General features: G+C 51.0%; 1 protein-coding gene across 1 annotated transcript; it reads left to right on the forward strand.

Annotated features, from left to right (window-relative positions):
• The first annotated feature begins 10035 nt into the window (after positions 1–10035).
• Positions 10036–10959, forward strand: LOC128138245 (olfactory receptor 14A16-like). The gene has a single exon (XM_052779552.1). The coding sequence runs from the start codon at positions 10036–10038 to the stop codon at positions 10957–10959; it is 924 nt and encodes a 307-aa protein (XP_052635512.1).
• The last annotated feature ends 3550 nt before the right edge of the window (positions 10960–14509 follow it).

A 14509-nucleotide genomic window follows, 5' to 3' on the forward strand; every position in this document is an offset into this window, starting at 1 on the left:
CACAAATGATTCACAAAGTGTCTGATTCCAGATTGGTTTGGGCTCTTTTTGTTTGTTTGTTTGTTTAGGGTGGGATTTCTTGGTTTGTTCTTTTTGTTTTGTTCTGTTGTTTTGCTTTTAATATTATTATTATCGTTATGGCTGTTGTTACTGTCATTCGTGGTTATTATGTTAATACACAAATGTTTGGATTTGTGTCACTTCATCGGAGGCATGAACCTACTTTGTCTCACCTAGTTCCCTTATAAAAGTGTCTAAGAGTGGCTCAGAGCTGGCCTCTTTCATAGCATCTCTGTAATTATATGGGATCCCCACGGTGCACTGCTTTCGGGCGAGGCTCGTTCCACAAAGAGGCCTGAGGAACTGCACCTCTGAAGTTCCTCTTCCTCCATGTTTTGTGGAGTAAAAAGCTCAAGGTTTGAAGCCTTTTAAAGACATAGGACTGGATTTAGGAGTCACCATTCAGTGTCTGGTGACAGGTAAGGTGATGAGTGTAATTGAGGAATGTACCCAGGGCTTTCCCACAGGTGCCGTTGAAGACACCCATCCTCTAGGAGGGGCATCTGGAGCTGCCTGGAGAGCATGGTGATTGTCCAGTGTCAGCATGTTCCTGGGGTTGTGTGGAGATGGAAGTGGTCTTCAAAAGTGGGGTTCAGGACCTAAAGTGCAGGTGTGGTGGGTTGACCCTGGCTGGATGCCAGGTGCCCACCAAAGCTGTTCTATCACTCCCCCTCCTCAGCTGGACAGGGGAGAGAAAATAAAACAAAGGGGTTGTGGGCTGAGATAAGGACAGGAGAGATCAACTCACCAATTACCGTCACGGGCAAAACCAGACTCAGCTTGGAGAAAATTAACTCAATTTATTACAAATCAACCAGAGTAGGGTAATGAGAAATGAAACCAAATCTCAGAACACCTTCCCTCCACCCCTCCCTTCTTCCCAGGCACAACGTCACTCCCAGATACTCTACCAACCCCCTACAACGGCGCAGGGGGATGGGGATTGGGGTTTACGGTCAGTTCATCATACGTTATTTTCTGCCGCTTCATCATCCTCAGGGGCAGGACTCATCACACTCTTCCCCTGCTCCAGCATGGGGTCCCTCCCACGGGAGACAGTCCTTCTCAAACTTCTCCAACGTGGGTCCTTCCCACGGGCTGCAGTTCTTCATGAACTGCTCCAGCATGGGTCCTTTCCACGGTGTGCAGTCCTTCAGGAGCACACTGCTCCAGTGTGGGTCCCCCACGGGGTCACAAATCCTGCCAGAAAACCTGCTCCAGCCTGGGCTCCTCTCTCCACAGATCCGCAGGTCCTGCCAGGAGCCTGCTCCAGCGCTGGCTTCCCATGGGGTCACAGCCTCCTTCGGGAACCCACCTGCTCCGGCGTGGGGTCCTCCACGTGCTGCAGGTGGAGATCTGCTCCACCGTGGACCTCCATGGGCTGTAGTGGGACAGCCTGCCTCACCATGGTCTTCACCACAGGCTGCAGGGGAATCTCTGCTCCGGCGCCTAGAGCATCTCCTCCCCCTCCTTCTTCACTGACCTTGGTGTCCACAGGGTTGTTTCTCTTACATGTTCTCACTCCTCTCTCCGGCTGCCATTTTCCATCTGTCCCAACTTTTTTTTTCCTTCTTAAAAATGTTATCACAGAGGCATTACCACTATCGCTGATTGGCTCGGCCTTGGCTGGCAGCAGGTCCGTCTTAGAGCCGGCTGGTACTGGCTCTGTCGGACATAGGGGAAGCTTCCAGCAGCTTCTCACAGAAGCCACCCCTGTACATTACCAAAACCTTGCCACACAAAGCCAATACAGCAGGGCATGTTCAGACCTCCTCTGGGCACATTTGTCTTCCTCCCCACCTGCCTACAGCAGGAATTCCCACGAAGGGACACACTAGTCCAGGTGTGGCCACACCAATGCTCCCTGGAGAGGGATGAAAACTCCAGATGTCTGGGTGGCCACGCTCATCCTACTACATTCACCTAACCAGCTGGCCTTGTTCACGGTGAGCGCTCACCACTAGCCTGTATGGTGTCCCTTCTAGTGCCCAGGCCATTCTCCTGAGGGTCACTGCTCATCCAATCAGGTCCCAGTTGGCTCTGGTTTATGGGGTTATGCTTCCCCCAGTGCAGGACCAGTCACTTCTTGTAAAACTTAAGAGGTTTCTGTTGGCTGAATCCCAGAGTTTGTTTCTCAAGGTCTCCCTGGACTGAAGTTCCATTTGGTCCACTCTTAATGCTTGCATGGAGGTGGCTCACCCTGGTTGTGGTGAGCCATCACCACAAGAGAACGGCATGAGGAGTTGCAGGGCACTACAATAAAAAGAGTTACTGGTTTTTTACTGTGTGAGAGACTGAAAGAGTTAATGTCTCAAACATTGTGGTGGGGCAAGTTCTGCTTAAAGACAAAGCCTGCACAGCAAGGAAACAAGGTGAAAAGCCCATCAGCTCAGACATCAGCAACAGGAGGGGGAGGGCCTCCTGGAGGGTGTTCAGCTCCCTGTTCTGATAAGCTGTTCTGATACAAAGATCAAACAATGGCCACATCTGCAGGGAAGGAGAAGTTACTCCCCAAAGGACCCCCAAGTCCAAAGGCTCACAAACTGCTCATTAGCCTAATAAGTTCAAGTGCCCACCCGAAGGAGGGACAAGGATGACAAAAGGACACAAACTGAAGCCCCAGGTGCTCAAGTCCACCGGGACGGGACCCCTCGGCTGACTGAACCAACGCTGGACACAGGGCCGGTGAAACCTTTCTCTCTTCCTTTTTCTCTCTCTGTCTTCTTCTCTCTTTCCTTTTCCACAATCCCTACATCTCATCCATTTCAAGACATAAACCATTGACCAAGTCTGAGACTAAGGGTGCATCCAGCTGCCCCTGGACCCTTCTCTGAGGAGGAGTCTAGAAAGCAAGGGGGTCTGCTCTGAACCTCAGGACTCAATGGGAGGGATCTCCTTATTCCCTCAATTGATGTATATGGTTACCCTGGGTTACATCGGTTTACAGAAATAGCCTTATGCCAATTCCTGTTGTGGGAAACCTGGCCACCTCCTACCATGCCTCCCCAGTTCAGTATGCTTCTGTCAGGAATAAAATCTTTAACTGATCATTTGGTGTCCTTTCACCTTAAATTAGCCCGAAGGGAATTTCGACTCCCTGGTCTGTCCAGTCTGGGTGGTGACACAGGGGAACCTGCTGAGAAACAGGCTGAAGGTATCCCTGATGTTCCCTCCCTCAGCTGGGGAGAGACACTTCTTTCCAGAAATAAAATTCTGCTCTCAGAGACAATGTTACATCTACATGACAACTTTTGGGTCTTATAATTAGACAGGATACCCTTAGAGTGAAAGGCAGGGATCTCCTTTACTCCTGCTGAGGGAAGGGATCCATGGGTCAATGGAGGGGGTCAAGGGATGTCAGGGAGACACAAGGGGATGGCAGATAGCTTTAGCAAATCCTTACAATCATGTCTGAGCCCAGAAATGGAAAGGGTTGATTTCTGTGTGTGGAGGAGGAAGAAGAAGAGGAAGATTGTCCTGGGAAGATGGCAGGAGGGAAGGCCCTTCCTGTGCAAACAGGAATGATAGAGACTTTTCCATCTGGTGTGCATGGCTCAGCCTGGCAGAAGGGCAATGCCCACTGCTGGGGGTGAAAGTGCTCAGTAATGCCCCACGAACTGACATGATCTTTTTTCTTCCTTCACTTCCCACACTTGGATGGACCTCCAGAAAACATCCATGAGCCTGGAGAATGCACAGACCTCCTGGGCTGATGTCCCATCACTGCAGGGGAAGAGGAAGGGTTTCTGAGACACAAGGGCATGCAGGGAGAGAGTGGGGGGGTTGTGTGTTAAAGGCAGGAAGATGCCGTGAAAGAGTGGGGAGTGGGAGGGTGTCATGCTGTAGTGAAATAGGTTGAGTTTTGATTTTGAGGCAGCAGAAGGAGGATGTGCAGTTTACTGCTAGGATGTGGAAATAAATAGAGGATTCAACTGAGCTTGGGGGCTGGGACATCTTGAGTGACTGAGGAGCATTAGCAGGGCTCTGGAAGAAGCTGCACAGGTTATCAAGAATGCACAGCCTTTGGCAAAACCTCAGAAAACCACAGCTTTGAGTTTTGAAGAAATAGTCAGTGAGGAAAGAAAGTCATCCGTAAAGCTTGGGAAATCATGGGGTCAGAGCGAGGTGAGGAAGCAGGAGTGGGGGTTAAAATCTGCAGAGAAAGAGTCACGGGCATAGAATAGTGTAGGACAGGCTGTGTTGGGGATGGCCCCTTTGCGAGGTCAGGGATCCCCCAGCAGAACTGAAATCCTTGTCCGTTTGCCTCTGGCTGCTGTCTCTTCCACTGTAGCCCCTGAGAGGACACTAGTTCCTTACAACCCCAGCGCTTTGTTGCCTCCTCACCCCCCGTCCGTAGAGCCTGGGAGGAGTCCTATCGCTGTCCTGCACTTGGCATCATCGCACACCCCCACATCTCACTGCTCCCTGCAAGAGTCCTGAGCATACCGTGAGGGAAAGGATCCCCATTCCTAGGGTATGGGGGTCAGCGCTTGAACATCCTGCTTGATGAAACACATCAAGGCCATTCACAGCTGCCTGCACGGTTGATTTTCAACCTCTAACCAGTGCCTCTGCGTCCCTAATTCTGCAGCCCCCAGGGACAGTCACCTTGTCATCTCATTCCCTCCATGATTGCTTCAACTATGGCCCTCAGTGGGACTAAATAACACCTTCAGAAACTTGGAGATGTGCTGCTGACTTGTGCTTCTCTAGACGCCAGTGAAATTTTCTTTCAGTATCTGCAGTTCAGAAACATGGCACCAGAGGGCTCATTAACATGCCAAATGCCCTAACAAGCCAAGCCTCTGGGCATAACTTTCCTTCCTTCCTCAGTTCTTAGGTGGTTAGTTTGAAAGGTTTCTGGAGTGCAGTCCAAGAGTGCAGTCCAAGTGAAAAGATTTCAGTACCAAATATCAGTAAGAAACAATTTAATCTTTTTCCGCTTCTTATTTTTCTGCTCACACATTAAGGGATACCAGCAAACTGCAACTGATACTGACCCTCAGCATCTCCTAATGGACTCTGAATATGCAGAGAAGCCAAGACCCTGTATGTCAGACACTCTATGGGCAGTCTTTGTCCCTGCCTCCAACCCCAACACTTCTCTCTTCAGCCACCTGGACTTACAGCACCTTTGCTCAATTCTGAGCTTTCTCCACTACAGTCTGTAGCTGCATGTTTCAGCCCATTGACACCTGCTTCACTTGGAGAACAGGCTGCACACAGATACAGAAGGATGTTTCTTAATTGCCAAAAACCAAAACCAAAGGAAGGCATGTTTCAATAAAAAATAAACCACCCTCCTCTGCTGTATATTAAGTCCACCTTACCTCATCTGAAGTCTACTTTCCATAGTGGATGGTCTTAGAGGAATAGAAAACACATTTTTGTGTCAAGCACAGATCCCAAGAACCCCAAAAGACCTCCCTGTCCCAGGCTCTGTTCGTCCATATTCACTCACACTGAGTCACATGCTGAAGTCAGGAGCTCCCTCCATTCACAGAAGCAAGCAAAGAGACAAAGTGAACAAAATGTTTTCTTTTGAATAGCCAAATCTGCAGTAAACACAACATATCTGGGTTACAAGAGCATCATCAAGTAGAGTCTGCAGCATCTAGACCCACTCATTTCTCATTCTTCTCCAGCACTGGACACGTCGGGTGCAATTCTCCAGGCTTGCCTTTCTACTCAGGGGAGAAAAATCAGTTGTGTCAACTGAGATGCTTTGGCCTACCCTGCCTGTCCACCAGCTCCTGCTCCAGAAAGGTTCCTGACAGCCCTGGCTCACATTTCCCAGTGCCGTGTGGGGTCTTCAGCTACCCCTGGGAATCTTGGAGGCTGTGGCCATCTCTATGTGGGCAACTGCGTCAACCCCTGAAAGAAGATTTAGGCAGAATTTGAAACATGCAGAAAAGATGTCGTGTAATATGTGTGTAAGTATTCTTTTTGACAACCTTGACACTGACCTGTAAATTCTCATTATTTTTTCACAGACCATGGATATGGACCAGTAAGCTGATGACACATTCTCTCCCTCTATGTATATACATATTTATACATCCAGTCTCTTTGGAATAGTAACATTTGAGTTTGATCAGGTAGCCCCTGATTTGATTCCTATCCACCGTTGCCTGTTTTCCACCCGAGTCCTGCCTTGAGGCACCAAGGCCTGGGTGACCTTGCTGGTGATAAGAGCACATAAAATCTCTCAGATCTATCTATACATACTCTTACTAAACTTAGGAGTGATCCCATATAATCTTTACTTCTTCTTTGCCTGTCCCTGAAGTAATAACAGCTCGTTATGGTGGCGTTTAATTTCCTTTCAAGTTTCAACTCAGTTTCGATATAGGTCATTGCCATGCTTAGAGGATGCTGTCCTTGAGGAGCACTGTATGAAGCTCTGCTGCCCGTCAGTGCTGGTGGCCATGAGACCCCACTAAAACTCCCCAGAATAGGCCAAAGTCTGCTCTTCTAATGTTCGGCATCTGCAGTCTTCTATTTTCCTTCCTCAGTGCCCTCAGGAGCTCGGACCTCACTCTTTCATTTTCATGACTGAAAAGGCTTACACTGACCTTCAGTTCCCTGGCCAGCTCTGCCTTGCTGGCAAGTATCAGATCCGGGTTTGCATTACCCTTGTTGGCCCATCTGGCAGCTGTGTGAAGATGTTCCCCGAAGACACTCCAGAAACTGCCTGGACTGTTTGCATGCTGCTGTGTTCCCCTTCCAGAAAATGCCAGGGTCGTTAAAGTCCCCAGTGAGGCCCAGGCTTCTACATCCAGAGACTTCCTTTGGGTGCTTAGAAAAGACCGTGCCCACTTCCTCACCCTGACTGTGGGTTCCTCAACTCCAACCACAATGTCACCTTTACTGGCCCCTCCTCTGACCCTCACTCACAAGGGCTGACCCAACTTCTCACTGGCCCCAGTAAGGAGCTCCATACATCCAAGCAACTTCTTCACTTGGAGGGAACCCCACTCCTGATCCTTCCAGCCTGTCTCTCCTGAGAACTGGTACCCATCCATTGCAGCACCCCAAGCTGTGTTGCTTGTCCCACCATGCCTTGGCAGTTCCTTTATGGATGTCAAAAAACACAGGCTCCAGCTCGTCCTTGTTGCATCCGTGGCTGAGGGCATCAGTGCACATTTGGGCTGTAGCACCTCAGCTGTAACACCAGGCCAGGCTCTGACTTGTCTTAGGGAAGCTGGTCCAAGCGTCTAAGACCCCGTGTGTGCAAAGGCTTGGCTTCAGAGCCATGCCGGAGTGTTTGGTGGATGGAAACATAAAGCTGAAACTGGATGCCAAGACAGTGAGCAAACTCTGCTATCCCCAAGGACAGAAAGAAGAAGGGCTGGGAAGGGCAGCCCTGCCAGGGAATGGGGTTTTTGTCAGCGGTGGCTCTACTGCCCCTGAGGGACTTAGGTGGAGGTGAAGCTGATCTCTAGGAATGACAAGGTGCTACTGACAGGCCCCCTGTGAAAACTGTTGGTCATTTCCTTGACTATGTATTCAAGGGGGTGAGTAAATGTAGGAGGAGAGAAAAAACAGAAGTTTGAAAGTGCAGGCATATGCGTGGTGACCCCAGTGTGATGTTCTTCCTGTCTAAAGATGGGACAATGAAAAGGCGATTCTTGCACCTCACTCTTTCAGAGAGGAGAAATGTCACTGCTGAAAGAAGTGTCTCTCCCCAGCTGAGGGAGGCAACACCAGTGATTGCTTCAGCCTGTTTCCCAGCAGGTTCCCCTGGAGCCCCAGGGACACCCGGAGGGAGCCCAGAGGGGGCAGAGAAAGTGCTGCCTTGGGCTGGTCCTCTGCTGCTGAGCTGGGCTGGGCTCCTGGGCTGGAGGGAGCTCATGGCAAGCAGGCAGCACTGCAGAGAGACAGCTCTGCCCAGGAGCAGCTCCTCTGCAAAGCGCAGCAGGGCTGAGGGTACTGCCTGCAGGCACCGAGGGGAGAGAAGTGAGGCAGAGAGAGATGTTAAGCGAGTCTGGGGTGGGAAGACAGAGAAGAGCTCACCTGGAGACAATTTTTCACAGCCCTTAACAGGGTAAGTGTCTTGCTGCAGGGCAATGCAGCTGTGGTTCCTGGAATGATCTCCTGAAGCTGGCACATCCCACAGCCTACAGGATCTTTCAGGAAAACTCTCACAGTTTGTGCAGTGTAGAGAAAAAGTACGTGCATTGGAGCACAGCTTCCCTGCTGCACCCTCAGAGGGACAGGGCATGTCAGCTGCCTTCACCCGGGGATGGCTGCGGAGTGTGAAGCTGGGTGTGCAGCCAGGGGTGCCCAGGGCTGTCCTTCTGAGCAGGGTCCCTGCACCCCAGGGGGCTGTGTGCTGGGGCAGGGACTCTGCCGCTGGTCAGGGTAAGTATTCTGCCTGCCTGCGGAGCTCTAACAGCAGACAGAGGAAAAGCTGTGGGTGGAAAAACAACTTGCAGCAGGGCAGGGTTCTTCTGCTGACAAGAGGGTGCTGTGTGGGTCAGGGCTGCTCACAGCTCCAGATCATCCCCAAGACATCTCCAAGGGCACTTTTCAAGGGCAAGGTCAAAGGTAGGATTGCTATAATCATAAGGAGCTTTCCTGAGTTTGTACTTTCTGTTTCCTACTCTTAGGGAATTTTCAGGAGAAATGCAAAAGGAGCTGTCATGCTTGAACAAGTCACTGGGACTCCTGAGCTGTAACTCTGAGGGATCAGTAAGTCTGATAGGAACCTCCTGAAGTAGAGCACAGGGACTGAGAACAACTGCCTGGCTGTGTTGGTGTCTGGGAGGCAGCAGGCACAGCTGGGTAAGGGTAACTCCTTCTTGAGTGCCCGGCTGCCTCTTCCCTTGTCTCTCTGAGCCAGATCCTCACTCTTTTTTTCCTTGTTTCTCCACTAGTCTGTGTTATTGCTACTGTTATCTTTTTCTGGCTGTCTGTTTCTCTGGAGTGGGAGTTTCAGCTGCAGAGTCACACACTGATCTTATGTGTCCTCCCATGCAGGTGTGTCCATGGGAACAAGGTTACAGGTGTCCAAGCTCTCCTCCAAGCTATGGGCAATGCAGCCTGTGTCATTCCCTAGGTAATGAGCTGACTCTCCCTTCCTGAGATACCATCATCAGGACATTTGGCTACCTCCTTAGGGTGACCTTCCAAGCTGTGAGCTGCCCTCCAGGATGCAGGTCTGTCCCATAGCATCTTGCTGTTACCTGAATTCCCAATGCAAAAGCACAGAGTCACCATGACTGAGGAAATGCAGTTGGGATTGTGAAATGAACCATGTGTGTCCTTGGCAAGAAGTGGGGTGCAGAGACCTTGAGAAAGGGGGAGTCACTTGCTGTTGGACAGTGGGTCTCTGCACTCAGTAGTGCCTGGAGTCTTTTCATGTTAACATGGGGGTGTGATACCCACCATCTCAGAAAGGTGCAAGCCCAGGGTAGCTGGCAACAAGACAGAGTGACAGACCAGCTCCCCTCGCTCTGCACTGCGGTGCAGGCACTACTCTTTCCTCGCAGGACCCACTTTATTTTCTCTGAGTGCAGCAGAAATGATGAGGATTTCTGAAATCCAAGACTATTACCAGGTGAGATGGGGGAGAGTTGTAAAAAAACCCCTCTCAGACAATGCTTTGATTGTGTTTTCATAGCCCTGGGAGTGCAGATGTTGACAAACACTTTTACATTAGGATTGTTTTCATCTGACGAATTCAAACACCAGGACTGACCCTCCTGACTGACACCATTCCCAGAAACCCACTGTTGCAGAGCAGGGCTGATTCCTTGGCAGCCAGTAGGCAGAGGTCCTGATCCTCAGGGCACACTCAGCCAGCACCAACCACAGCTCCAGCAATGGAGCTGAACGAAAATATTATTGCAATAGTAAAGGTGCTGTGAACGTGTAGTATGGAAAATGGCTTTGATTTTGGTTAGAGACTAATGCCCTAACTTGTCACTGCCCTTTCCTCCCTGTTCAGTGCTCCACACCCACAGGCAGCAGATGTCCAACAGCAGCTCCATCACTGAGTTCCTCCTCCTGGCATTTGCAGACACGCGGGAGCTGCAGCTCTTGCACTTCTGGCTCTTCCTGGGCATCTACCTGGCTGCCCTCTTGGGCAATGGCCTCATCATCACCGCCGTAGCCTGTGACCACCGCCTCCACACACCCATGTACTTCTTCCTCTTTAACCTCTCCTTCCTTGACCTGGGCTCCATCTCCACCACTGTCCCCAAAGCCATGGCCAATTCCCTCTTGGACAACAGGGCCATCTCCTACCCAGGATGTGCTGCACAGGTCTTTCTGTTCATCTTTTTGATCTCAGCGGAGTATTTTCTTCTCACCGTCATGGCCTACGACTGCTACGTTGCCATCTGCAAACCCCTGCACTACGGCACCCTCCTGGGCAGCAGAGCTTGTGTCCACATGGCAGCAGCTGCCTGGGGCACTGGTTTCCTCTATGCTGTGCTGCACACTGCCAATACATTTTCAGTACCCCTCTGCCAAGGTAATGCTGTGGACCAGTTCTTCTGCGAAATCCCCCAGATCCTCAAGCTCGCCTGCTCAGATGCCTACCTCAGGGAAGTTGGGGTACTTGTAGTTGGTGTCTGTTTAGCTGTTGGGTGTTTTACTTTCATTGTGCTGTCCTATGGGCAGATCTTCAGAGCCGTGCTGAGGATCCCCTCTGAGCAGGGACAGCACAAAGCCTTTTCCACCTGCCTCCCTCACCTGGCCGTGGTCTCCTTGTTTGTAAGCACTGCCATGTTTGCCTACCTGAAGCCCCCCTCCATCTCCTCCTCATCCCTGAACCTGCTGGTGGCAGTTCTGTACTCGGTGGTGCCTCCAGCCTTGAACCCCCTCATCTACAGCATGAGAAACCATGAGATCAAGGATGCCCTGAGAAAACTAATCACTGGATGCTTTTGAGAAGGAATAAACTGCATGTTGTCCTTTGCACAGGACTCATAATATATCTCATTACAGGCCCAGCCTCTTCTCGTGTTTCTTTTCTGAAGTTTTTTGGTTTCATGCTTTCTTCGTTTGTTTTGTTTTGTTTTGTTTTGTTTTTTTTTTTTCATTTGTTTTACTCATCTGAATGCTTTCCACAAAGAAATGTCTTTATTCCTCTGGTTTCTAATTCACACTCTATCCAGATTTTCTGTGACCTGCAGGCTGTGCAAATGAGGAGCCGTACCCTCTGTGTATTTAACCAAAATAAAGGGCCCTGCAGTGACTTGCTTTTCTGAGATCCTTCCTCCTAGACCTTCTCTGCAGCTGCAGGGAGCAGTGCCTGTGTGCAGAGGGGAAGAAGAACAGAGTCCCGGCACAGCAGCACTGCCAGGGAGCACCAGCGCTTGGTCTTTCCCGAGCTGCTCTCTTCCCACTTCCATGCTTTCCTTCTGAACCCTTTGGTTGGTGGAAGGCCTGAGTGCTCTTCAAGCATGGTTACAGTCCTGCTGTGTGGCAGGCCTGTGGCCGCAGGCAAGGACAGGCAGTGGGCACTTGTGTGACAGAGCTGGCCTCCATTGCAGCATTTCCATCATACAAGGGGGTGTCCTCAGGCCTTGTGCCACGGATGCCCCCCCAGCCCTGGGGCTCACCCCTCTCCACCCCCGAGGAGCTGCTGTGCCCTTCAGAGGGTCTGGGGCTGTGGGGTGAGTGCCCAGAGCTCTGCAGAACCCTGTGGTGGGCACTACTGTGGGGCTATGCCAGACTGGGCTGTGCTGGGGAGAGGGCAGGAGAGGTGGAGGGAGGTCAGGGGAGGTGGGGAGAGTTTAGGGGGAGCTGGTCTGAGCTGGAAAGTGCCCGGGGAGAAAAATATCAGTGTATAGCTTGCAGTGTGTGACCATGCAGGGTGAGGACTGACACCGGGGGTTTCTGGTGCACAGGCAGGGCTTGTGGCAAGCATGGAAGACATGCTGGTGCAGAGGAGAGGAGGCCTGTCTGTGCCCTTGGTTGTGTGGACAGACAGGGAAGGTGCCTCTGGGTTTTTGTCACCCCCAGCATATCTTTTTGGCCACTTCCAGCACTTGCTGGTCACTCCAGTTTACAGGTGAGTTTTGCTGTGAGGCCATCTCCATCTTCCTGGTGGGCCAAGGGCTGCTTTGTGGGAACAGACAGCCCTGCCCAGTCCCGCTCCTTGCCCAGACCCTGGCAGACCCTGGAGCAGAGCTGTCTGCAAAGCTCCACATGGGACAATGCTGCAGCAGGGCTGGGGTCGGGTGCTGGGTAGCTGCAAAAGTAGGAGGGTCATGGGGGAATTGTAATCTGAAGGCCGTCATAGGGCTCACAATGGGGGGAAGTTTCCCACCCCTGACTCTACCCTCTCCCGTGCTGTGCCTGCACATTGGGGCTGTGGGACCGTGTATGGGCTGTGGGGCTGGGCCAGCACAGGGACAGGGCACTGACAGGGGCCACGAAGCAGCTGCCAGGCGCTGTCAGCAAGGACAGGTACAAAGCAGGAATTTCTATTGCCTTTGTTGTGGAGGTAGGTGTGTAGGAGAAGAACAGCTCCCCTGGAGATGCTGGTTGCAAGGGAATTCAGAATCAAACAGAAGAGCTTTGGTCACTTCTGAGAGACCAAGGCTGAACAAGGGAAATGCAGGGCTGCTGCTGAATGGGGAAGGTGATTTAAGAAGAGCAGACACAGCTGGGGCTGAAGGAATGAATGCCTGCTGTGCCTGAGTCTTTACTGAAATGGTGTCCAGGCCCCTGTGCTCAGGGAAAGGATTCAAGGGAGAGGAGAGCATGCATTGGCAGGAAAGTCAGGAAATCCCACAAGGACTGATGCCAGTTTCTGCCCCTGCAGGCAACTAACCCTGGCAATGGCACAGGTGGGGGGCTGCCTGGCTGGAAGGAGGCGTTTTGGAAAGGTCTTGGTGGACAGCAAGATGGACAGGATGCAGCGGTGTGTCTTGGAAGCAAGGAAGGACAGGAGCACCATGGGCTATATGAGCAGGAACATGAGCATCCCGTGAGGTAACAGATCCCCTTTCCCAGAGGATGGGGGTCAGGGCTTGGCCATCCTGCTTGGTGAAACACAACAAGGGTTTTCACAGTCGCATTCCACGCTTCATTTTCCACCTCCAAGCAGTGCCTCTGACTTCCTGCTTCACCAGCCCCCAGGGATGGTCCCTTTTCTGGTCATTCCCTCCATGGCCTTTTCAGGGATGGCCCTCACTGGAACACACTAACGCGCTCGGAAACTTGGAGGCCTGCTGCTGACTTTTAAGTATCTAGGGGCTTTTTCAATCTTTCAGGATCTGCAGTTCAGGAAGTCAGCACCAGAGGGCTCATTAACATGCAAAAACCCTAACAAGTCCAGTCGCTGTGCATCATTTTCCATTAAGTCTTCAATTCTGATGGGGTTAATTAGAGCAGTTTCAGGAGTGTAATCAAAGTGAAATGATAGGAACACTAAACAACACCAAAAAGAAAGGCTTTCTTTTTCTCCACGTTATTTTTCTGCTTATACCTGAATTGATATTATCAGTTTCTAATTGATATTGATCCTGTGCATCTCCTAATGCAGTCTGAATAGATATGAAAATCCAGAGCCATTATGTTCTGCAGCCTATGGTCATTCTTCATCCCTACCCCCAACCTACCATGTCTCTCATCAGCCACCTGGGACTTGGAGCAGCCCTGTTCCAACCTGAGCTTTCACCACTGAAGGCTGTAGCTGCATGTTTCAGCCTGTTGGCACCAATTCCCACCTGTTTTACTTGGAGAATGAGAGGCACACAGACACAGAAGGGTGTTTCTTAATTGCCAACAAGCAAAAAACAAAGGAAGCCATAGGTCAAGAAAAAATAAAAGACATTCCTCAGCTAAGTATGAAGTCCACATTACCTCCACTGAAACCTGCTTCCTACAGAGGATAACCTTAGACCAAGAGAAAACACATTTTGTGTTTAGTCACAGATGCCAGGACCCCCGCCAAAGTTCCCTCTCCTTGACTTTGTTTTTTTGTCCGTACTCGCTCTTTTGCAGACAGCGTGTCACACACTGAAGTCACGAGCTCCCTCGACTCGCAGAGGGAAGCAAAGAGACCAAGGGAATGAAATGCTCCCTTCTGAATAGCCAAATCTGCACCAAACAACCCCAACATATCTGGGTTACAGGCTCATCTTCAAGCAGACTCTGCATCATCTAGACATGGTTATTTTTCATTCTCTGCTTGGAAAATTACAGGTGACTCCCTTGTAGGTGAAGGCAGGGATGAGAGCAATCACCTCTAACACTAGACACCTTGGGTGCAATTGCCCAGGCTTCCCTTGCTAGTCAAGGGAGAGAAATCACTTGTCTCAGCCAAGAGGCTTTGATGCACCCTGCCTGTCCACCAGCTCATGCTCCAGAAGTTCTGCCATCAGTGTGCATCACATTTCTATGTCCCACATGAGGTCTTCAGCTACCTCAGGGTATCTTGGAGGCGGTGTCCACCCCTGTGTGAGCAACTGCATCAACCCGTGAGTGG

The sequence above is a fragment of the Harpia harpyja genome, unplaced genomic scaffold (assembly GCF_026419915.1).
Source record: "Harpia harpyja isolate bHarHar1 unplaced genomic scaffold, bHarHar1 primary haplotype scaffold_120, whole genome shotgun sequence".
NCBI classification, from domain to species: domain Eukaryota; kingdom Metazoa; phylum Chordata; class Aves; order Accipitriformes; family Accipitridae; genus Harpia; species Harpia harpyja.

Coding starts and splice junctions, on each gene's coding strand:
- LOC128138245 (XM_052779552.1), top strand. CDS start 10,036: ATGTCCAACAGCAGCTCCATCACTGAGTTCCTCCTCCTGGCATTTGCA.